Source organism: Cuculus canorus, chromosome 20 (genome assembly GCF_017976375.1).
Source record: "Cuculus canorus isolate bCucCan1 chromosome 20, bCucCan1.pri, whole genome shotgun sequence".
NCBI classification, from domain to species: Eukaryota; Metazoa; Chordata; class Aves; order Cuculiformes; family Cuculidae; genus Cuculus; species Cuculus canorus.
Window position 1 is genome coordinate 10847091 of NC_071420.1, and position 25869 is coordinate 10872959.

Sequence of the window (25869 nt, forward strand, 5' to 3'; positions counted from 1 at the left end):
CTAGCAACTTTTGCCTAGAAAAAACCTCCCTGGCATTTCTGGTAAGATGGTTGGGAATTGGAGTTGTCCAGCAGTGGCTGTTGGCTTACTGAAGACAGGCAGAAAACCAGAGAGCCACAACTAAAAGCAGAAATGCAACACAAGAAAACAATAAAACTTGTGTGTTATATTAAATCTAATGCAAAAGAGGCCTGAAGTTGCAGCATAGCTTGCACAAATTTATGCATCACAGCTCTGTCTGTGGCAACAATCCAGAAAATGCCAGCTGCTCCTGCTCACCCGGTGAGGAAGGCAGAGGTGAATAAAATTCCCCAGCCTAGAAGTTACTGGTGAGAAAGAGCAATCTGATCTATGGAAGCTGCAGAACAAAGCGGTCGTTTCGCCACTGCAGTTCAATATAATTAAACCTGGTTGATGTTCCTGGATGCATGATGCTGTCAGTTGGCAAAGCTCAGATATGCAGGCATTGAACTGCATGGCCCATTCCTTGACAACTACATGTTTTTTCTACTCTTCAGAAAAAATAAGATGGACTGGGGGGGGCAGGAAGTGACAAACTGAAGGGCAAAGAGCAGTAACACCTGCTGTCCATATACAGACATCAAATTATGGCAGGACTGCTAACTTCCAACTGCAATGGCAAGTAGTTTTATCTCCCTATGGAGGTCTGTGGTTTTTCATCCATTTCAGATGTTTTTGAATACCCTCAAGCTTTGATTTGCATGTGTAAGAGAAAAGAAAAAAAAAATGGTACGTTAAACTCTTATAACTCTTTCCGGCTCTCAACACTACATTTAAAAAAAGCCAAATATAACAAGAGATGGGCAACTGAGGCAGAGAGGACAACCCTGCTATTCCTGTATTTTAAAACCCTTATTTTAAGTCTCACGTAGGTTTGGTCTCAAACAAACATGTCTTGACCTCACAAGTAATGTCTACTCCAGCTATGCTGTTTTACCTCAGGATTTCAGTCTTTGAAATACTGACACAAGTTTGTACGTCAAATACTAGTCTGGATTGAGTGACATATTTTTTCCTACAAGTATTTGCCTGGTTTGCCCAATAAAATGTATAATGAACTCATCTTCTGCTATAAAGATAGTTGAGTAACAAAATATAAAGCACATACTGAATTCAAAATATACAAACAGTCTTTGCTGTATTTGCAAAGACTTCACCTCATCTTCACTGCACTGTGTCAAGAGTGCAAAAACAAACCACCAACAACTTCAACCTTACAAACATTAACAATATATACTTAAAGTAAGGATATGCAGTCAAGAGAGTGGGAGGAAATGCAAAGCACTGACATCCAACAGGTTGAATTTGTTCCTAGTGCTCCCTACAGTGCAGCTTTCCTTAATGTAATGGACAGATATTTTGCACCAGGAGTGAATTTAAATGCATGACTGTGATGTGTGAAAATGTTTTTGTTCGACAACAGCAAAGAGATCTGCATCAGCATAACTTATGCAGCTGTATGAGTTTTCAATTCAGCTTGATTGCTGTTTGTGTTATTTTCCATAATGAGAACTTAATAAATTTAAATGCTGCTGCCAGTTTTCCCCCAAAGACTAATTTCTACTTCTCATGAGAAAGGTTGTGCTGGTCAAGTGCCCTCAGTTGTACTTACTGAGAATCAATGATTGAATTAAACTATATACCCGCCATTTATTAAGTTCCTGAGGACCTCGTCTGTCTTGCATTGGAACTGTAGCATCACTTAAGTAAGCAGCATTCAGTGGGTCTTCAGCTCTGCCCAGAGCACACAGCATCTTCTCATACATCTTCATTTGTTGAAAGAGCTCATAATTATGTGCTTTATTAATCAATTTATTAAACCATGAAAAAGAACCAGTGCTCTGCTCTCTGCACAGGCACTTAACAAAACCATTGGCCCTAGAGAACGACTGAATTATAACAAAGCTCTCTGCAACCAAAGCCAATGAACTCTTCATTCTCTGAGAGCCAAAAATAAATCCAGGTTGGGGAGAGGTGGGGTGAATTCTCCTTGAATCAGCAGACCATACTTCTTACATCTTTCCATTGAAAGAATGAAGTATTCTGGGAAAGAAGCCATACACGACACCTTTGTCTTTTTTATATAATGTTTTTAAAGAGAATATCCAGCTTTAGCTGAACTATTAATTTTTTGTTATAAATAACTGGGTTAAGGCTTACATATCTTTCTAGTGTGGCACAGACGACAACATTATTCCTTCAAACATCCTCCTCCTTCCCTCTTTGCCTTTATCATTTCTATCTGACGGTTGCTAATCACAGAATTCTCTAAAACTGCTGTCTCAGTAACACTGTTCAGTCTTGTTAAGCTACAACAAAAGCACTGTACAATTATCTGCACTAACAACGCTGCAATACAACCTATCAGCATTTGGCAGATAATTCCATGAAGACAAGATACAGATGAGCACACATAGGGAAAAAAAAAATAAAAAATAAAAAGTAATAATGGAAAAGAAAATAACATGTAGTTAACCAGTAACACTAAATTTGAGATTGGAAGGTAGCAGAGGAACGCATCAGGGAGAATTTCTAACTGGCAGTGTGCACTACAGCCAGAGCTCTACTTTCTTTTGTATTACTGAATGAGTGAAATCAAATTCTGGCATAACAAGACGTGGTACATGGAATATTGGCTCAGACTTACAGAATTGTAGGATCAATCATTAAGGTTGGAAAAGACTTCCAATAGTATCAAGTCCAGCTGTCAGCCCAACACTACCAGGCTACTAAACTATGTTCCAAAGTTCAACATCTACATATTTTTTGAACGCCTTCAGGAATGGAGACTCCCCCACTTTCCTAGGCAGCCTGGGCCAATGTTTCACCACTCTTCTGACAAAGAAATTTTTCCTAATATTTAATCTAAACCTCCCCTGGCACAACTTGAGGCAATTTCCTCTCACCCTGCCTCTTGCTGCTTGGGAGAAGAGACCAGTGCCCACCTCAGTATAACCTCCTTTCAGGACGCTGTAGAAAGCAATGAGGTCTCCCCTCAGCTTCCCCTTGTCCATATTAAACAATCCCAGTTCCCTCAGCCGCTCCTCATAAGACTTATGCTCCAGACCCTTCACCAACTTAACTTGTGTTAGCCCAGTTCTTAACGACTTCAGTCCTTGCCTGACGCCTCTACTCAAGAACAGTCAAAATCAGCACAATGAGCCATGATCTTAAAAGCCATAATACACCTCCAGCACACGTGAAGCAATGCAGATACACCTTACACGTAGGCCAATTCATCAAATGCTTTGAGTAAGGTATGCTGGCTCCAAAGCTGCTTCTAACAGCTATATGTGAACAGAAATGAAGAAGATAATGGATGAGAATTCCTTCTTTTACAAAACATCACAGGGAATTAGATTAAATGAAAATAGAGACCCTTTGTATGATTGTAACTCAAAGGACTGCATAATTTGTCCCTGCACAGATCTGCATGTAACCCTGGGTCCTGCATTCTCTTTCCTGCAGTTATCCAACTGTATAATGCAAACAGTAATCCTTTTACCAGCCTTGTTTCTTAACAGCAGAAATCCTTAAAAACAGCAACTTACAACTCTTTCCTTAGTGCTCAACACAAAGTGCGTTATGAAAAAAACAAACAACATATAACAAACCTCGTATAATGGGTGCTACAATGAATATAAGCATCCTAAATCTTTACCAGCTCTGGAAGAAGTAGAGAAACACCTGCAAGAATACAAGGATAGCTGGTTCTTGGCAAGTCATTTAGAAGATCAACTCACATTTTCGATGCAATTAATTTGATGTATTAATTTTTCTTGCTACTTTGTAGCAGAGAAAATGGCATATTTACAACATACATAGTATCTGTTACAAACTGCCATTGCATCTCTGACTCCAAATAAAGGAAGCTACCAAGCAAGGTGAGGCCTCGACATGACTGTTCAGAGCAAATGCAAAACAGTGAAGTTTTTTCTTCTGTAATTACCTATTTAATAATTGTAAATACACTTTGTGTATTGTGTCTACCTGCCACTTAAATACTATCAAAATAAATCATTCTCATGGCAGGCAATCAAGAAGCTTACGACTCAGATAAATATTACTTTTACGTACTCGCATACTAAAATAGCCCTTTTAACAGCTGTCTTCAGGATTGCCTACATGTAGAGAATCCACAAAGAAAAGCCTCCTGAAAAGGCTCTTGAAATGGACAAATCCATAAAATTCTTTAAAAGTCAGATTAATTAACAAGCACCATTCTACATGAGCACCATATCATTGAGGGATAAGGACGTTAGGTCCTTTTCTCTCCCTAAACAAAATGAGGTAATTTTAATTTTCAAACAACTAGACAATTTCAGAGCCAAGAAAACAATTAAAGGAAGACTGCTTAGGCATTTGTCCTAGGCCCCAGATTCTTATTGGTGTATTAGCACCGACTTCAGCAGCACAAAGTTACCTCAATGTTTACCTAAAACTGGCCCAAACTACTCCTGAAAATTAGGTGTCCTCTTGAAAATTTCAGATAATGAATTGCTGTCTAGAAGGAGCAAAATAACCCAGTGACAATGTTCAAAAGCCTCATATATTTTGATTACAGGAAACATGCAAAACACAAATTGTCCTCTTGTAATCTGTCTCATAGCTGTTGAGCTGAGTCCAACACTGACTTCCCATTGAAGCCAATAAATTTGTATTACCTGGCCTGTCAGAGAAGTTGTTTCCTCCTGAGAGGGATCACTGCAATGCATTTCCCAGCACTAAAATACTGCCTGCATTTCTATGCAAATCTTTTAACCATGTGATACTGTAAATGATATTTCTGTTGACAATTTACATAATATCTGACAATTACTTGCTTCAGTAGCCATATTTTCTTGTTAACTTTAAATTAATATGTAAGGCAAGCTAAACATTACCTTGATTTTCTTCCAGCTTCCCAATTGTTTCTATCTGCTCAACAAGGTCGTTTGAGTTCCACTGGCTCATGCCTAGGAGAATGGCACTTTTCCCTTCCACCATCTCTTCTGTAGGAGGAAAAAGGAGAACAGAATAAATCGCAGTGATGAACAAGAGAAAAAAAGACAGGATGAGAACTAGTAATTGAGACAGAGGTAAACACTCCTCATGGTCCTTAATGGGAATATAGAACAGGTTTGCACACGCAGGGCTTGCCAGGAAAGCCTCTCGCTTACTGATACGCCCAACAGTGTACCTGTTTGCTTCATACAATCTGTGCAGGAAAACCATGGAAAAGAGAGGACTGCCTGAATCTTTGCTCTTATGTTGAGCAATCACTTAAAAACCAGAGTTTACAATAATACCACTTTGAGTGTTTAATATCAAGTAATAAATTTATTCAGAATTATTTCTCCCTCTTAGAAAAATGTATTTTTTTTACATCTACCTCAGAATATACAAAAGGCACAGCAGGAGGAAGAATGGGCATACAGATCAGTCTAAGGCTTTTCAAGCGTGTTTTTTCCCCTTTTATTAAAGCCACCCGTGCTACGCAAAGCTTTACATTTTCATCCAGAGATAGAGGGACATAATGGAGTGGCAAGCACAGAGAACCGCCTCTTTTATTGGGATCCCATCCAGGGAGAGGGGGTGGGAAAAGCTAAAAGCACAAAACATGAACCACAGATATTTTGTCTCTCCCTTAAAAAAAAAACCCAACAAAAACCAAACAGGCCTAGAAGCTGTAGGAAAACATTTTCCTTCAATTTAACAGCTGTTTGGCAAGAAGGATGCATTAGTCTTTTCTGACTAAATTTATTGAAAGGCCTGTCTGTATTCAGCCTAGAGTGGCCTTTGTACCTAGGGTGAGAACACAGGAAAAAATGCAATATGAATAATGATGGTTCTTTACTTGTTAAGACAGACCCAGAATGGGTCAAATACTGCCCTCTCTAACTGCCTTTTGCAGAGAGAAGGGCTCTATTGTGGGAGTAAACACAGAAGAATTTGGCCAGAACATTTCTCACTAAAATGATCCAAACTTTCAAACAAAAAAAGAAACATCAGTTTGCTGGCAACCAGGCCTTGCAGCAGGCCTCTCTAAATGATTGAAACGTTTGTCTTCTTTCACGTTCTCTCACATGTACCTCTCTCATTTAGAGAGATATTGGTAATGAGGAGGAAGAATGCAGAGCTGTATAAGGGCTTTTAAATCACTTGGCAGTCATTGCCATCCCTCATCCTCCTCTAAGCCCAACCAGTTGGAAACAGACTCCTGTAAAGGTCATTTGTCAGATTTATTGGAGAAGCTGGATCCAGTGAAGCGCCTTCCACACTTGGGTTCAATCTTAGTTGCTCCCTGAGGCAACCAGAGCAGCATTTTGCTGGGTTATTGTCCCTTTCTCTCACAAAGGCTGACTTATTTGACGTTCTGCAGGGAGGGAAGGAGCCATGGGTGGCTGAGGGATGCTCCGACCGTCTGGCTGAAGGCACCTCAGTGGCACCCTGCCACAGCCACTGGATGGAGATGCCCCAAGGACATCCTGCACCTCTTGTGATCAAGCTAGCAACCAAAACCTTCACCTGAAGCTTGGGGCTGACCTCCTTCTGCATTCACTGTTATCACAAGTGCAATGAGGGAAGGCGAGACTGGGCCATTGAGTTCCTCGATGTTGGTGCAGAGGAGGCAGCTCTTCCAGCCTTCTTTGTGCAGCTGTGCTTCCCCAGAGACCTGCATCATCCAGCGGGAAGAGGTGGGACGGCCTGTTAGTGGTATTTCAAAGAGCTAGGTTTGGGGTAAGGATCTGTCCCGGTACCAGGAATTGTATCACTAGGGTGCTATAGACCAGCCTCTTGCAGAGAAACAAGTCTCCAAAATTGTTTGAGCATTAGATCTAGTATTTTCCTATCGCTTTTGCCGTCACGTCATTTACCAAGCCAGGCATTCCAGATGGCTTTACTGTTTAGCAGAGAGATGAAATAAGATTAGAGGTCAGACGTTGTTTCTCATTTCTACTGGCCTTCTGAGTTAGACAGAAAACATTAACTGGCAACTGGAATACAAGGCTATTTAGTCTTGGGCAACAGCGCTTAGTGTGCTCCAGACCCTGGACCCATGGTCAGAAGGGAGGCTGTGGATCACCCCCAGCCTTCCTACCATTATTAGGACTCTTCTTTCTCTCACAGTCTAAAGAAAACAGTTAATGTTCCTCACCAAGTCTGCTCCCTCTACTTGGAGAGCTTGTTAACTATCCAGACATTAAATTCCTCTCCAAATACATTTGCCTTCCAAACTGGAATTCTGCCATGCTTCTTTCCCCAGACTAAATAATAGGAAAGAAGACCTTTAAGGACAAGCAGAAGAAACTAAACTAGTGCAATTGCACGACGCTACAGAACACCCACATTCAAACACTCGTGGTCTGGTGGACAGCTACGATGTTCTTCAATGTCAACTGCTTCCGCAAGCATTAACTAAACCTCTGAGTATTCCTTGTGTCACCTCACTCTGAACCAGGTGAGCCTGCAGGTCTTCAAGTTTAGCAATCTAAAATTCAACCATACAATAAAGCCAAAATCATGTGGCAGTACATCTAAGTCATCAAGAGAGTTTCTCAACTGGAATAAACTGCCATATATGATTGAGTAAACCAGATATCTGGTTAGTATTAACCGGGTATCAGGACCTGTGAGTTTTCAAAGCAATTTTACGACCTGTGGACCACTACACAAAGGGATATTAAACATGCATCTCTGCCTCCCAAAATAACGTTTTAAAGCAAATTCACTTATGGAAAGGAAGCAAAAGTGGCGAAACAATTCACTCTGAAATTTGTTATGACTGTCAACCCACAAGAAAAAATCATCAATGAAAGGGAAAAACAAATATTACAGAAAAAAGGTATTCTATCTCCTTACCAGACTGCAAATAAAAATGTCAAGTCTCTGCTTTACTCTTCCTAGCACAAAATAGACTATCACAGCTCTACTATCAGTTACTTAGAGGTGCAGAAGTGTCAGGAGTGGAAAGGAGCTGCTGGCTTCTGCAGCCCTGGGAAGGCACAAGGACAGAACGCTCCCAGGCAGTGCCCGCAGTGCTGGATGTAGGTCAAGTGTTTTCCATAAGGCAAACCACGACAGACTCCAAGGTGCTCCAATTTCACAGTCAGTCCTGACCTCCATAAACAATCTACATTTTCAGATGCCATTTCACGTCACAGTGCTGGAGTCTTCTCTTGCTATTTGCCTCTTCTGGCAAGTAAAAGCACCAGACATGGTTTATCTCCACAAAAACAGTTTTCATCTTACAATTTCTTTAGGAAGATAAAGAGCTACACAATATTCCTTGCTTCCTTGAAAGGGCTCAATTTATCCTTCTTTGTGTTATTGTTCCTCTCCCACTTGCCTTGAGCTCTCATTGATTTATGTTGCTGGTTTAGAGCTTCAGCATGGATACTGCAGGGAGGAGCTGGACGCTGTGTTAATGTTATCTGTGTCCAAGCAGCTGATCAGCTCTGCGGATTGTGTTCAGCCGAGCACACCTCTACGCCTATGAGGAGTTCACTTATGCTTCAAGCAGAAACTGAGGGTTGTGAGCACGCCATGACATGACAAAGTGATCCTCCACATGCAGAAGAAGCACACACTAAGGAATGTAACAGCATGTCACTGCAGAGAGGGACAAATAACACCAGAAGGTAACCCCTACTCTGACTTCCTCCAGCAAACTGCAGCGTCACAATAAACATGAAAAGAAAAAGCCGTGTTAACCTCAGGGGTTAAAATACCAAACATACTGCAGAATATTGTATATGTGTATTACGCATACAGCCAGAACACTTGTGCTTTAGGGAGGCTTTGTGAAGCAAGAGCTCGCTCCTGAGACAGACATCTCTCTTTTTAGCAGAACCCCTAACCGCAAGCCCAAGCCACCCCTCACATAGAATCACCAGGTTAGAAAGGACCCACTGGATTATCGAGTCCAACCATTCCTAACACTCCCTTAAACCATGTCGCTAAGCACTTCATCCACCCGTTCCTTAAGCACCTCCAGGGAAGGCGACTCAACCACCTCCCTGGGCAGCCTCTGCCAGTGCCCGATGACTCTTTCCATGAAGAGTTTTTTCTGATATCCATCCTGAACCTCCCCTGGCACAGCTTGAGGCCATTCCCCCTTGTCCTGTCCTCTGTCACTTGAGAGAAGAGTCCAGCTCCCTCCTCTCCACAACCTCCTTTCAGGCAGTTGTAGAGAGCAATAAGGTCTCCCCTCAGCCTCCTCTTCTCCAGGCTAAACAACCCCAGCTCTCTCAGCCACACCTCGTAAGATTTGTTCTCCAGCCCCTCACCAGCTTCGTTGCTCTTCTACATGCTTCACCTTGGGTCTCCAGCCGTTACTACTCACATCAGCACCCGTGGGCGACAGAGCCTTGAGGTGTGAACAGATGATGCCGCCCATGTCCAAACGACAGCAAAATTGGTTTCGAATCCTGAAATCTTATGATACTTTGCCCAAAAAGCCACAAATTCACTGAAGCCCTTCACAATTATCTAGCTACTGGACAATTGTGCATCCTGGCTGACGATGTCTGCTCAGAGCACAGCCACGTGAAAACAACAAACAGCTGGGATTACAGAGATCTTCAGACCCTGTGCAGATGGAGCTAGTATTTATAAATGCCACTCAAATAATCATAAGCAGTGCATGTGTGTCACGTACAGCTCTTTTAGTGGTAACTGCTTGCATTTTGCTTATTGTTAACTCACAAAACTTTGCTAACCTTCACTGGGTTTGATGGGCACTGTCACAAACAAATCAATAAGACAGCGCTGCTTCAAGTGGTTTAATTTAAAGTTTTATGATGGTTCATAATTTTTCTTATTTCTTAAAAATTGCAATCATGGACTCTTGTGATCATTTTAGATTGAAGCTTTTTGCTTCTTAATTAACAAAACAGTGCTATTTTAAAAGTACAGAAATCTAGTGTAGCCATAAACCCCAAAATGTTAAACCTAATACATAGAATCATAGAATCACCAGGTTGGAAACCACCTCTTGGATCACTGAGTCCAACCATTCCTATCTGCCACTAAACCCTGTCCCTGAGCACCTCATCTATCTATCTTTTAAATACCTCCAGGGATGGTGACTCCATCCCCTCCCTGGGCAGCCTCTGACAGGGCCCAGTGATCCTTCCCGTGAAAATTTTTTTCCTGCTATCCAGTGTGACCCTCCCCTGGCACAGCTTGAGGCCATTCCCCCTTGTCCTGTCCTCTGTCACTTGGGAGAAGAGCCCAGCTCCCTCCTCTCCACAACCTCCTTTCAAGTAGCTGTAGAGAGCAATAAGGTCTCCCCTCAGCCTCTTCTCCAGGCTAAACAACCCCAGGTCCCTCAGCGCTCCTCATAATTCCAGGAATTTCAGCTGTTCTCTACCTTTAAAGCCCAAATATCGATGATGATGACTTTGTTCTACCATAAATTTCATGTATTTAATCTTTGAATGTCTTAATCTTTTTTTCCCTGAAATATCATCTGCAATTCATCAAAATGGGGAGAAATTCTGGATAGACTGGACCTATCAGATTCATGGAATGATTTGGGTTGGAAGGGACCTTAAAGCCCGTCCAGTTCCACCCCCACCCCCCCCACCCCCGCCATGGGCAGGGACACTTCCCACTGGATCAGGTTGCACAAAGTCCCATCCAACCTGGCCCTGAACACCCTCAGGGACAGGGCAGCCACGACTTCTCTGGGCAACCTGGGCCAGTGCCTCACCACTCAAATTCATGTATGATTCATGGATTCATGCATGTTGTTCTAGTACTCAGCTGATGTGAACATATTTTCACCAGAAAGGGTAAAAAGTTTTATTTAACTGGCGATGCTGCAACGCTCGCCTCCTGCTTATTTACCAGATCTGAAGTGTTTATTGTCTCTCCCCTCCTCCCCATCAAGTGCCTTTAAAAGCCATCTGAGAATTATGGCAATTTTCAGTGATGTTTTATGTTTCCCGCTGTTCCCATCCACCAACTGGGTGTAAGGAGAAGTGTAACCATATGCTCCTGAGCAAAAGATTCTCCCTCCGGTCCTCATGTATTTTTTCATCCCCACCTGCTACGGCTGAGGAGACAGCAGCAGAAGACATTCCAAGTCTGAAGGACACACAGCTTGCTAGCACATCTAAAGGCACCTGACCCTTACTTAATAGACCTGGACTCTCTCTGTGGCTGTCACAGAACCTGGGGTCCTGTCTGACTCGGGGAAAGCTATTCATTTCTTGCTTGCCTCCAGTGCCTTGCCAGCAAAACCAGGATAACTGCATCTTTCCCTCCATCCCTTGCCTGGTCTAACTGTCAAAAGCTTCTTACCTTGTTCACACTCAGCTGGAAATTCACATTGATAGGACATTTGATAAACAGAGAAAACCTTTTTAGTGATCATCATTTACCTGAGGAAATTCTGCAAGTAGCAAGGCAAAAGAAAATCTAATAAGCCTAAAGTTTCCAACATGGAAGCATAACTTAGTCCTGGTGTGAATGGTGAACTTTCTGCCTAACTTACTGCATTCCACATGGAAAGCAAGAAACAAAGAAAATCTAAGCAAAGGGAAAGAGTAAAATATTACTTCTCCCTTTCTCTACTCATTTCACCACATTAAGTAGCTAGCCAGGGCAGAGGAATCAACAGTCAAAACATGTACAGCTGCTCCATCTCACACACAGGTGCTTGATTCTCTGTTTACAAGGCTGTCAGCCAGGAATTTCTTTGTCTGAGGAACTGGGGTTTGACCCCAGCTGTTTTTCAGAATGCAAAAGCAGCTCACTAATGTTATGTTTTAATTGTGCCCACTGCTGTGCCCTCTGCCTCCTACTTCAGGCTGTCTCTGAAGTGCAAATTACACATGGGTAGATGTAAAGTCTGGGACAGCATCCAGATTCTCCCATAAAGAAACACAGTACTCAATTCCAGCTGCACTATGCAGAAAGTCCTTTCAGCTGCAAAAATATCAAGCCTTTATGAAGCACTCTGTATAAATAACAGAGAACAGGTGAGACATGCAGGTAAGAAATATTACAGGAAATATAACGCTGGAGACAGAATAAGGGTACCGAGCTACGTTATTTCTCAGAGGTGAAAGCTGCTGCCTCTTCTCTCCTGGGCAGGTTTCCCTCGCTCCATCATAGACAAACTCCTGTGGTTTCTCTAGTGCTGTGTTTAATCTACTGGTAATGCCAATTATTTTAGCCCACACATATGCTTTCCTCTACCAAAGATACAACCTCGTCTCCCAGGGTGGTTCTGAGCATAAAAATGCCTTCTGCCTCTTTTGCTAGTGTCTATACTTTTGTGTACATGTATTTTCCTGACATTTAAACACTCGTTACTCCTGAAAGGTGGTTTCGGAGAAAGCGGAGATGATAATAAATTAGGAGGAGCTGTGGAATCCCTCATGGGTAGAGAGGCCTTACAGAGAGATGAGGATAGACTAGAGAGCTGGGAAATTAAGGAAATGGTCTCACATTGCACCCGGGGACATTTAGATTGGATATTAGAAAAAATGCATTTACTGAAAGAGTCGTGAAGCATTGGAACAGGCTGCCCAGGGCTGTGGTGGAGTCTCCTGTCCTGGCCAAAGCCTGTGTTTTAATTATAAGATATTACACAAGCAACATTATCTTAGGTTGCTTAATAGACCAATTACACCACAGAAATGAAGTTCGTTTTCCCAAACTACTTTTCTTCTGGAAACCTATCTGAACAAAACTTGATTTGAAGAGTATTTTTGCAAGCTAACTATGAAGTAATCAAAACTTCAAAATACCTGTGTCAAACTCTCTTGGTACATCAGGCGATCGCTGTTTATCAACATTTCTGTCTCCTGCAAAATGGATTTTGAAGTCTGTTCTTTGACTTATGGACTACGTTCAGCAAATTCCAAGTGTGGATTTTGTTCTCATTAGTCTACGATCCACGCCTCAGCAACTCCAAAAATGCAGTCATCACACTGACCTTCAAAGCATTCTTGAACAATGGATGCCGACAATTCAAAAGAATATTCCATCAAGTATGTGATCATACTCCCAAAGACAGAACCCAATAACAGCTTTCGCATCAAAGAAACTACCTCATCTAAAATGTCTGAATCATCACCATTTTAGTTCTCTTTTTAGACAAAATTTGAAGTATGAGGTGGTGCCCAAAGTTACAATTCCAGCTTCACATGAAATTTGGAAACATCACTGAAAACCTCAAGACAGCTGTTTCAAGCACATGGTACGAGACCATTGAAAAGCACAACGGCAGCATAGAGGAAAATCAGCAGAGGCTATTTTTCTTTTCTATTTCCAATTCTTCCACTCACTAAAGCTTAAGATTTCTATGCAGTTTAAACAATTTAGGTATCCCATTCTCACTCGACACCCAGTGGGAACAGAGTACCATCTCTTGTTCTCTTCATGCCTACAAGTCTCCAATACACATTTAATTTTGATCCACATAGTAATTAATACGTGGTAAACTGCTTATCTCTCACTAAGAGTCTGTTATTAGAAGATTAACAACTCAGTAACAGATGTCGTTCATTGTCTATACATAGCAGTCACTTTTTATTCCAAGTAACAATTATAAAAAGGATGGCTACTGTCATTATAAGCGTTCTGGATATATATTGATCCTGACATTAAAAAACTAAGTATTTAGTGAAAGCTGTATTACATACTAAATCAATGCACTTTAAACACAGCATTCTGTGCTCAAAAAGTAGGAGTATCATGACATTTCTCCCAAATACCTTAAAAACATATCAGGTAAAATATTATATGTACACACTTGCCCTCTTCCTTCCAAACCTTGAAAACCATCCAGCCGTGCAAGAACTGAGACAGTGGACAGCATTAAAAGTGGAAAAATTATTGCATAGGCATTCTGATTTTGAAGTTGTTTATCTCAAGAAAAGAAAATAAGAATTAAGAGAATGGAGACAATAGACCAGGGCGAGGAATATCTGGGATTTTCTTTCCCCTTCCAAATCCAATGCATTGTACAAAACATGTTCTTGCTGACGTTTGCCACTGTGGTAGCCACGCACTGCCCAGCACACGGAGTACAGCACAGTAGGTGGAGAACTGCTACCAACAGATGCTGATGCCCGTTTCAGTTGGGCCTGAGCACCTCCTGCTATGCCCTGTTCTAGCAAAGTGCAGAGTGAGTGAGGTTTTGAGAGGAAAGGATGCACAAGCCGTTGAACCTTTTCAGTTTGACAGAAATGTAGAGCATGTTCTCAAGCACAAAGAGGAAGAAAGGCTTGATGGATGCACGGGATGCTTTTAAAAATTAAGATTAGGATGTTCTCTTTCTTTTTTTGAAATCTTCCCAATCTGGAGTTTCTCAATTTATGTAACTTTTAGTACTCTTGATTTTCAGAGCCAGGGCACTCTGAAAAAAACAGACTTACAAAAAAAAACCTTCAAGCCAGACCCCTTGAATTAATAGTACTTAAGCAGTCACCGTTGACTTCGTTTTTAATTGGATTGGGGTTTTCACCCAAAAAGAATCTACACTAACTTCAGTGGACTATGAAGTTCCATAAACTCCATGAAGAGGATCTCTTTCCTCACATTTCTGAAACATTGTGTGAGTCCAGTGCAGTCATAAATCACTGCTCATAGGTTGGTAGCATCATCTGCACTGAACAAAATGGGAAATAAACCACACGTTATGAGAAGTGATGACACTTGTCGTCAATAAAAGTGTTTAAAATAAATTCTGGAAGCATGAAAATATTGAAACTGGTCTTGTCATGATATTACAATATCTGCTACAGAACAACTCAATGCCAGCATCAAATCAGCCATCTGACAAAAGACACTGCAGTAGCTTTACAGTACACAGCAAAGTGTCTGTAGCCAAGGGCAGACACTAACTATCTGCTTTAGGCAACAGCTAAAAAGGATTTATGAACACAGAGGTTCAGAAGACATTTGAATACAGTTTATACAGAAATCTCTGGAAATACCTGTAATTGTCTCTTGGAAGGACCCGTAAGCAGAGACAAAGAGCTGCTCCAGTGCAGCAGATGCAGGGGTAATATTACCCACGTCAAGCACTTGGGTCTTTTGCAAAAGGATGATAAACCACAGTAAACTAGTGGTAAACCACTGGTAAACCAATGAACGTACTGCATGGACAACAACACGCTTACCAAAGTGCCTTCCACTGATGTTTAACTGCAGGAGGAAACGACACCCAGCAAAAAACAAGACAGGAACTTGACGCTCACAAGCCACCTTCGCAACACAGCCTTTTCCTAAAATTCATGTACTTTAGTGAATAAGGGTCATCATCCTCACACCAGGGCTTTTTGCTGAGCACCACTGAGTTTTACAACACACTGTTGCCTTAGAGCACAAACACACTGGGGAGCGTTCAAACTCTCAAACTTCCACTTTAGTTCATTGGCAGCATTTCCAAATAATATTTAAGTTGCTCAGCAGAGCATTTTAAAATTAAATAAATGAGACCGGAGGATCGATTTTCAGAAGAGGAAGGTGCAGCAAATCAAGAGCAGCTCTTAATTAGCAAAGAGCTACCATAGCCTCTTTCACAAATAAGGATCTCAAGAAAGCACATGTGGAGCCTGGCTTGAAATATAAACCATATATCTGTTGGCTTCAGCTTTACATGAACACAGTAATGCAGAAGACAGTGCCATAAGGCTCATTTTAAGAAGGCAAAACTAATGACAAAAGTTATTATGCAGCCTAAATAAACTCAGCTGGAGAAAATGAGGCAGCTGTATTCCACGCCACTTCTTTGATCTTTAGCAAAGCTGTCAGTAGGCTTTTGACTGTAACATCTGCTGCAGTTACACACTTATGGAGCAAGGAAAAAGAAATGCCTTCACATTCTAAATCAGGAGGCCCATGCACGAATAAAGGAATTATGAAGAAGGTAGGTTTCTATTAGGTTGGATTCTCATCTGCTAGATTAGTTTAAATCCAGAATAACTGTTGAAGTAAGAGTTCATTTGAATATAAAGCAGGTCAGAAAGCAGCTACATGATCCTTTGTGAACCGCAAAACTACCATTTACATCTTACCACAAACATGTTATCAACTGTTAACATTGCATCTTCTGAGGGAGCCCACAAAATCCTGAAATCACCTCCAAGGCACTGTAATAATAACCACCATCAACAGCTCCCTCTTAAATATCACTCTAATGTCCAGACGCCTGCCAGAAAAGATTTCTCATAGTTTACAGTTGGAAAAATGAAAACCTAGGGAAAAAAAAAAAAAAAATGCATAGTTTTACATGACTCAGAAAATCAGTGCCCTAAAATAGCCTGTATGTACCCACAGTCCATCTGGTTTTTACCCACTTCCTCACCTTTCCTTCCTATGGAGCTCAGTGCCCCATTGGGACCAGTCGGGCAAGCACACCTTTCTATCAGACAGCATGATCCAACCTGATCAGTTTTGCCATACCTACATTATTGCCGAGCCTCATCTGTTAATTCTACTCCTGGAAAGGACATCTAGCTAACTTTGTGAGAGGGTATGATGAACGTGTGTGCTGAATGAGAACCTGTACCAGAGCTCAAATGCTGTAGGGAATAAAAGTTCCCAAAAAAGGCCAGGAAATAAGAAGAGCAATTTCTTTAGCACAAAATAAGATACCAAGAATAAAATTAATCAAGGTAACAGGGCCAGAAGAAAAACCTTAAATCTGTCTTCATCCTAGTGGTTGGAGTCTAGGTTATAAAAACAGAATTGGAGATTGCTCACTTAGGAGCGTGAACACAACCTAGTTTGCAGTTGATGGACTCAAGGAGAAGCGTTACATGGCAACTGTTAAAATAAATTCTCGTAGCCTGTTTAGGAAGCAGCCCACAGACCAAGGGAGAGGAAAGGCATGCGGTCTGTCAAAAATTATATTCCCTGCTTCTGCACCACCACATGAAACCAAAACTAACCAAAATGCTTACCGACAATGGGGGAGAGGGCAGTTGGAGCAAACGCACTGCAGTTTCTGTTCTAAGGCTCGTGCATCCTTCTACATTTCTACATCTATTTACAGCCTTCAACCAAAAAAAGCAACTTCCAGAATCAGCTCCTTCGGATGCAGCCCCAGACTGAGATTACCTTTGGCCAGTTTCTTATTCCCATTTTGCTCTTAGATCTCCTGTTGCTAAAACCAAATTATGCCTCTCTCGCGATTACATCTGGCTGCTATTTACATCACCAGGGATCTGGAGTGGTAAATGTGCTGTGTTGTAGTGGCCTGACTAGCAAAGGCAGTCTCACTGCAATGTCAGTACATGCTGCTAAGGTCTCTCCTCATTATTATAACTTCTGCTTCATGCTCTCAAGTGTCAGCCCTCGGGGAGTATGAGCTAAAAGGGAGGTTAGAGGGTTTTATTACTACTTAGTCACATATTGGAAGATATGTATTTCATAGATTCAGAATGATTTGGGTTGGAAGGAACGTTAAAGCCCATCCAGTTCCAACCCCCTGCCACGGACAGGGACATCTCCCACTGGATCAGGTTGGTCAAAGCCCCCTCCAACCTGGCCTTGAGTCCCTCCAGGGAAGGGGCAGCCACAACTTCTCTGGGCAAGGTGGGCGAGGGCCTCAACACACTCCACAGGAAAATATTTCTTCCTAATGTCTAATCTAAATCTCCTCTCTTTCAGCTTAAAATCGTCCTCCCTCATCCTATCCCTGCAGTCCCTGATCAAGAGCCTTTCCTGTAGCCCCCTTTAAGTACTGGAAGGCTGCTAAAAGGTCTCCCCAGAGCCTTCTCTTCTCTAGGCTGAACAATCCCAACTCTCTGTGTATTTGAATACATATGACTCTTCATCAGCTTTGCTCTTCTTCTATCTAATTTTCTAGAAAGGTCATGGCCCTGTAAATGTGATGATATTACATCAAGTTCAGATTATGGACCCCATTCAAGCAGCACCCTATAATGAATCACAGAATCTTTTAGGTTGGAAAAGACCATTAACACCATCAATTCCAACCATAAACCTAACAATGCCATGAAAGCACAGAACCTCTCATTCCTCTCCACAGCTTGTCAGCACGTCCAGGTCCTTTCATCGCCCACCTGACAGCAGCTGGCAGAGGGTCACTGTTTGTGACAGCTCGTGGCAGTACACAGACTTCAGAAGCCCAAAACAGTCTATTTGCAACTCCATGCAGCACTTACACAAGGAAAAACTACTAGTGTGCATAACGTAACAGTTCTCCTGCCCAAAGACAAAAAATAAAACCCAAAACAACCCACACTGAACAGCCGTGTATTTTATGCTTCATCGTTGTGGTGTGCAGCCACTGTCCACCTGCCCCTTGGTGTGAAGTCAGCGACAAATCTCAGTAGCTGAAGCTCTCTTCCCGCCTTCCAGCCAAGAGGCGAAGCAGCATTAACTCCAGGTTTTCAGATCATGAAACATGTAGCACGCGGTGAAGCAGAGCCAGTTACCTTAGCAGGACTCAATGGGGCAGCAATATCACAGAAGCAAAGTGCCAAGAAAAAATGAGTGGCAAATGCTGAACAGCAAATCAACTACAGTGTCCTGGTGATTCCGCTCAGCTATTACTATGGTCTGGAATTTCATACTGTCCACAATTATATTATTATGAGTATCTCACTACATGCATTTCACGAAACGTAGCCATAAGCAGCCCCATGGAAAAAAAGAGGCTAGTATTTCCTGAGCAAAAATCCTGAAGATTGATATTTCACCTGCCTATTCCTCACTCCCAGGATCTGGGATCTTCTGTATGATACAGAAGACATTTCTGTGATCCCTTGAAGGCATTTTCTGCTCCAGAATAACGTCTCCCACTTACTAGTGCCACCTCCAGTCTGGAGTGCTGATACAGGCAATATAGATTCTACCTCAAAACATAAGTAGGATGGCAGACAATGCATCAAAAAGAGGGGGGAAAAAAGAGTGTCTACCAACCTGAAAGCTTTTCCTTAAGTCTGTCATAACACCAGTTACTCAGTATAGTAACAGTCATACCGAGTGACTGGTGTGGTGATAGACTTGAGGAAAATGACCCAGCTGTAAGTGACGTCCTTGGGAACACGGACAGGTATAGACCAAACATCGGAGAATCTCAGCTCCTACCTGGCTTCTTAATCCAAAGGTAGCCACCTCCCCTAAAACTTTGCAAGATCGCAGTTCAGTCAACAACACCAAAATGATAGACAACCTGACTCTTAACAGGACGGACACGAACTCCCACACCCCTGCTCTGAGGGCAATAAAGATGCACATTTGCAAACTAGGTGTAGCCAAGTCTGATGCTTGAGGAAACGGTGGCAAGTCTTCTGTGCTGGGTCCCAAGCAGCGTAAAGTCAACACGGGATAAAGAGAATCCTAATTCAGGGCTATACAGGGAAAGAATTAAAAACACCTCATTAGATTAGACGGTACCAGACTTCCCTTGCAGTCCCCCATCTTCTGTACCCACATCTATACTTGAAAGTCATTGCTTTTACAAATACAAGCAAGACTGAAATCAGCCTTTTACATGCAAACATATTTGTTGATTGCAGCAGTGATGCAGCTTTTCCAGTTTCTATAATTTTTACACTCCAAGCAGATTACAATTCCAGATGCCCTTGCTCTTTCTTGCTTTAAATGTTTCTGACTGAAGACATTCACGTTACTCATTCTAAACACAGAAAGCTGAGTCCCGAGTCTCCCATCAGTTGCAGTTTCCCTTGGTTCTTCTCCATTTCTGTCAGCACAATGTACAAAGGTGGAGGGAGTAGCCTGTTTCACACCTGCACGTAAAGTTCATTTTTGTCAGTTTTTTTCTTTCTGTCTCAATAAAATAAGCAGCAGACTGAACTGCTGCTCATCCACTCATTTCCAGAGAGCTCTCCTGTCACACAGCTGCTATCAGCCCTGCCTGCAGCTCTTCAACAGCTCCAAAAGAAATTTCACTTTCTTTGTGGATATGTATTTGAGGAACGAGAAGGTGCATCTCAAACACCAATTTAAGATATCCCATTTTGATTTCTCCAGTTTTCATATGGAGTAAGATTTGGAAATCTATACTAGAAATTATTTCTTCTCAAAATCAATCCAGACAGGCTGCTCTTCATAAGCTGCTCACCCAGTGAGCCTCCAGCACCTTTTTATAAGCATGCTCTAACCCATATGTCAGCCCCAGAATCCCAAGATCCTGATCTAGGGACTGAATCCCAAGATCCTGATCTAGTGGGATGTCTCTGCCCTTCGTAAGCAGGTTGGAACTACATGATCTTAAAAGTCCCTTCCAACCCAAACTATTCTATGATTTTATGACACATTTTGCCCTGGGAACCACATGCTACTGTTAACAGCTATGGCTTTGTCTCAGTATCACTGTGCTAGAATCCTTCTCTCCTTATTGCTCAGAAAAATTAAACATATCGCAAAGTTGGTAGAATTTACTCTTCCCAAATAGCACTACAACCTACCATGCTTCATGGGTCAAACACTCAATGGTATTTCTAAGACAAGTTGCAGTAGCCAACCCCCAATCAGGCTAAGTCTGCTGAAGTATCACAAGTGAGAATATAAAGATCACAACAGTTGGGGGAGGTTTAGATTGGGTATTAGGAAAAGCTTCTTCACCAAAAGGGTTGTTAGGCATTGGAACAGGCTGCCCAGGGAAGTGGTGGGGTCACGATCCCTTAAAAGACATCTGATTGTAGTGCTTGGGGATATAGTTTAGTGGTGGACATGGCAATGTTAGGTTTACAGTTGGACTTGACGATCTTAAAGATCTTTCTCAACCTAAACGACTCTATGATTCTAAATTTATGGTCATAACTAATCAGTGAGAGTGATTACTTATTGATGGTGACTACGCAGTGAAACTCTCCAAACAAGGCTTAGAGTAGCTGTACATGTAAATGGTTGCAAATTTGGCCCTAGTCTGTTGAGTAACAATGCTCAATCCCAACCCCTTATTGCTACAGTCAGTCCTGTGGAACAGACACTAGAAGAGATGCAGCAGATCAAACTCAAGCACAGTGGTCATCATCTTATTTAACATTTTGTTTTCTCCCTAAGTGACAGCTTTTCACAGTGCCGAACATTCACTCTGAGTATCTGCAATGCAGAACAGCATCTTCAACACTGATTTTCACGTTTATCACAGGGCATTGCTTCTTGTCATATTACACTTGAGCTACTTAGGAGAAGCATGCACTTCTGCGGTAGCTAAAGCCCATTCCCAAAATAGCAGAATTCCTCCTGATCGGCTTGGAGACCTGATCAACAAGAACGCAGAAAGCTTTTCTGTACTGGTGAATTAATTTATTGTTTACTAGTTCTCTCAGTGTGAAAAGACTTCCATAAACTGAGATGCATTTCAAGGGCACGGATTTTTATGAGACACGACATAAATATACTGAGATTTTGGCTTTGCCTACAAAATACAAGGCTGCCATTCTTACAGGAAAAAAAAAGGAAATAAAATACACATCTACACACGTATGCCAGACAGCCTCACCCCCAAAATATCAGTTACACATCCACATCAGCTTTGTATGACAATTTAGAGCAGTCAATCTGATGTTAAATTCCTGCAACAATGAAGCATCCATCTGGGGAAAGGAAAAAAAATCCAGGTGCAAGGACCATCTCAATACCAGCTGCAGTGTCTGTGTGCCCACCCACTGACAATAAAGATTACAAGGGACAAATCAGCTTATCACATCCATATTTCTTTCCTTGCTCTGTGCAGACAGCTGGAACATCCCTGTGCTACACGTCTCTTTCAGATAAGACAGCCATTTGGTCCAGAACAAGGACAAAATAATCAGTGTTCAGCAATGTATTTTCTGAAACACGCACCCATGTGCAGGCACACACACAGAGCTCAGAGCTCTTCACGCAGAGCTCTCAAATCCCTCTTCAAATAGAGATGGGTTGCTAAATCCCAGCTCAGAAGTGCAGATCGGAGCTGATTTCAGGCAGGGCATGAGCTGACATTGTGTCACCAGAAAATATACAGTTGCGCTTTGTGCCTACCTATACATTTTAAAAACCCCTCTCATTTATTTACCTCTCTGGGACACTTATTTCTTTACTTTTTTGCGGATTCCTTATTGATTCTCAGATACAGAACCCACTACGCGAGCCATGTAGTTATTAATGTAAGCCTAGACATACAGGAACAGGGAAGAAAACCAATATTTGATGGATATGCTATGCTTCAGACTTCAAAAGAGACCTGAACCAAATACACACTTAATCAATGCAGGCAACAAATGAGGGAATTTTGTTCCCTGGAATGTACTTCAGAGTGTTTTTTCTTAATATAAAACAACCAAACCAACCTGCCACAGGATGGTTTTTTCGAATTAACTAAGAAAGAATATCTGCATCTCTCTTTCCACACAGTGGGTGCAGCACATTTGTACAGCTACAGACTCATTTCCATCTCTGGTAAATCAAGAGGATGCAAGCATGTTCCTGACAGAACATGAATCCACAGTCAATGTCACAGATTCCAGAGACAGAAGGGTCCTTTACATGATTTCACTAGACGTTCTAAATAAGTCACATCAAACAGTGTCATTCTAGTATACTTGATCAACCAAACCCAAATCATTTGACTTTCATCAAAACATTATACCAATAATCCACCTCCGTTCGGAACTGTTCAGTTCAATGAACAGCTGTAGAGTTTTAGGTGAGGCCAGAACTCTGTGCTAAGTTTTCATAGTTCACTTTATTTTGGAAACTTCCCCTGTTTGATTGAGGCTGTTGCCTGCTGGGGGTGGGGAGGCAATTAGAAATATCTAATTCTCACGGAAGCAGCTTGTCTTTCAAGCTGTCATAAATTTTGGAGCTGCAGTAGGCAATTTAGAGAAAGGAAAATGGAAAGTAAGGGGTTCACCATCAGATAAAGTCATCCTCATTGTCAGAGCAATAGGCAGATAAAGTGATGTCCAGGCCTCCTGGATCCAAACCTGTACTATGAATAGTACACAGTAATAATCTGATTAATTATGCCTCTTCAAAAAATCAGCTTGTTTGGGAAAAGAATATTGCAAATTCAGCCTCACAGAAATAAATTGGTGAGTTATCAGTGAAGCTGCTTCAGAGCTTCCCAACCATTCAGAGCACAGAGCCTATCCCCCCACAAAAGCTGTTTCATTCTCACTACCTGCCTCCTACTCCCTGCATTTTTAAAGCAACTAAAAAGCTCCTGACGTAACAACTCCTTCATGCTGAATTTCAACTCATGCCAGACTGAAAACACAAGAGTCAGTCGCCAACCACTCCTGCAACAATTCCACAAACAAAGACAATTAAAACATGCTGAAATATGAAATTCACTGCAAGACAGCTGACATTTAATATAAAATACTGGCATTAAGAACACCAATTGCTATTTGCAATACCACCATGCATCTCCAGACATCAGCTCAGCACACAGCAATGAGACTGAACTCAATGCAGTCCTCTAAAAGAAAATTAATTTGCTCAGAAAGAGACTGCATTCAAGAAGAACAGAATGCTGGGAAAGGAGGGGATTTTCTCTCTGTACCGAAAATATCAACAGAGAGAGAAACAAAGTGACAATCTTAGCCATTCAATGTTTTTGCACTTAGACATCAGCACAAGGTCTGCTATTAATGAAGCAACCAAACTGCAAATAGAAAGCACATCCAAAACCAAGCCAAGTTTCCTCAGGACAGCCGAGTTTTCTGCTTTAGGTTTACTTTAAACTAGAAAAGAAGTCTCAACAAATATTTGAGGGAAGGGGAATCTCTCTTCTTTCTATAGAATCATAGAATGGTCTGTGTTGTAAGAGACCTTTAAAGATCATCTAGTCCAACCCCTCCTGCCATGGGCAGGGACATCTTTCACTAGATCAGGTTGCTCCAAGCCATAGGAATTGCTTTGTACTTAATGAACTCATTTTGCTACAAAAGCCAAAGGATACTCCACAAGTTTGTTCCATGACCCTTCACCTGACTTCCAGGTAACAAGAGGACCCAAGGACCGCTCAGTCTGATCTCAGTAGCCTATACTATAAAAGATCCCACAGTTGGATTTCACAGTTGTAGCAGAGTTAATCATCCCTTGCTGGTTATTCTATTCAGAAAAGCAAACGAAACCTGTAAGAAAAGCATTTGCACTCCTGCAAACAAAACCAAACCCACAGCCCCCATCTCCCACTGCAGGTGGGAGGTTGTGCACGCACACAACCCACAAATTTTACTCCCCCTTCAGAACATAACTCACCACAGTAAAAACCATGCCAAGATTCCATCTCTCATCATATGTTGTAGGGAGTGCTGCATTTTGCATTCACCTGATTGAACCCACAAGCACTCAGACATCGCTGCTCTTGAACGAGTTGAGGTCCCAGTCACTGCAGTGAAAGTTTTGCCAGAGTGGAAAACCTAGGCCACTGATTTTAAAAGTTGGCCATCAGTAACGCAGAAGCTCATGACCTTGATCAGGAACCTTAACCAAGAGCACTCCAACTGTAACATCATACGTTACCTGAACTGTGGACAAGCAGGGCCCACGAGACCCCAGGAAGCTCTGCACTGCTTTATTCGCGCAGATTCTGATGCCAGACCCAGTTCCTGGCAGCTCATTCATTTACCGCAGCATTTCACTCATCTCCCGTAAGTATAGGCCCATTCACAAATCCTTGAGAGAAGATTTGATGGTCTTTTTTAGATCTCAGTCTGATGAGGACAACATCATCCGTTGATCCCTAACAGAGCTTAGTTACTTGCTGCAAAATTGGGGAAAGAATAGAGAGGACAAAAAAAAAAATGTGTACTGACCTCGTGCATCAAAGAATTCATCATCGGAGCTCTCCACAGAGTCTTTGAGGACGTTCTGCATGTGCCACTGAGCACCACTGAATCGACGCGGGCCAGCTGGAAACACACAGAGACTCACATTAACCTCTGCTCCAGGCGTAAAGAAAAAAAAACAGTAATAAACAGTTAGTGTAGACAGCTCAAGAGGATTGCTTTGGTCAGCACGTGTAATTTAATCTCAACAGACAGACAGACAGAGCTCTCAGGATGGTGCAAAAATGACACCTCTTGCTTCCACCTAAGAAAAGTGATTAAAACAAGTTCTTGTTAAAGATAAGCTGCATCACTTTTGGCTAATGCAGTGACTTGAAAAGATAAAATCTTCCCTGTTGAATTCACCAGGCTGTTCACTTCCAACCCTCAAACCGTATGTTGTTTCTAAGATATGAAGCAGCACTTCCCTGGGACACCGCAGTAGCTCCCCTTTAAATTCAATTTCACTTCCAGAAGAAGTGCCATCCTATTTGGCTCTGTCAGATTGGCAGACAAACTACTGGATCCTCACTCACTGAGTTGTTTTCATCAGACAGCTTTGTTTTGCTGGAGCCTGGGGCTTTCATTTGAAGCTTGCCATTTGAAGACAGGAAGGCAGATCCACATCAAAATAGGTGTAGTAACACATATAGCCATGACAGCTTAGATGGTCCCAGTGGATTGTCATACTCAAACCTATTTGTAATGTAATTAGTAAACCAGACCTGCCTAACTCTATCAGCTCTCCTTACATCTACAGCAACCCAGCACTAGAAAGCAGTCATGAAATACATTGCTTTATGCTAACAATAAAGTCTCCCCCAGATCAGTGGGGAACCAGGGATTGAACTCACCTTGTATATAATAACACTACAGCTCTTGCAGAAAGGACCCTCATTACTAACCAGAATAGTGACCCTGTTCTTTTTCACCTCTCCAAATGATGACATCAGACCCAAACATCCCGAGGCCCTGCCTATGAAAGCATTCTCCTTCTCCACTCACTCATCCTTCTACATTATTCTGCAGAAACACGCCACTAGGTAATAGCCTTTCACTCTACTTTTACCACATCTATAGCCAAACT

At 42.0% G+C, this 25869-nt stretch overlaps 1 protein-coding gene across 7 annotated transcripts in view; it reads right to left on the reverse strand.

Annotated features, from left to right (window-relative positions):
* The window catches only part of PITPNM3 (PITPNM family member 3), a 120938-nt gene that overhangs the window by 60020 nt on the left and 35049 nt on the right, over positions 1-25869 (reverse strand). For all 7 annotated transcript variants that reach the window (XM_054084904.1, XM_054084900.1, XM_054084899.1 and 4 more), the window contains 2 exons: positions 24771-24866; positions 4905-5012 (listed from right to left, as the gene is read on the reverse strand). In XM_054084904.1, coding sequence (XP_053940879.1) covers positions 4905-5012; positions 24771-24831 — 169 coding nt within the window. In that variant the 5' untranslated portion in view covers positions 24832-24866. The remainder of the gene's footprint in view (positions 1-4904; positions 5013-24770; positions 24867-25869) is intronic.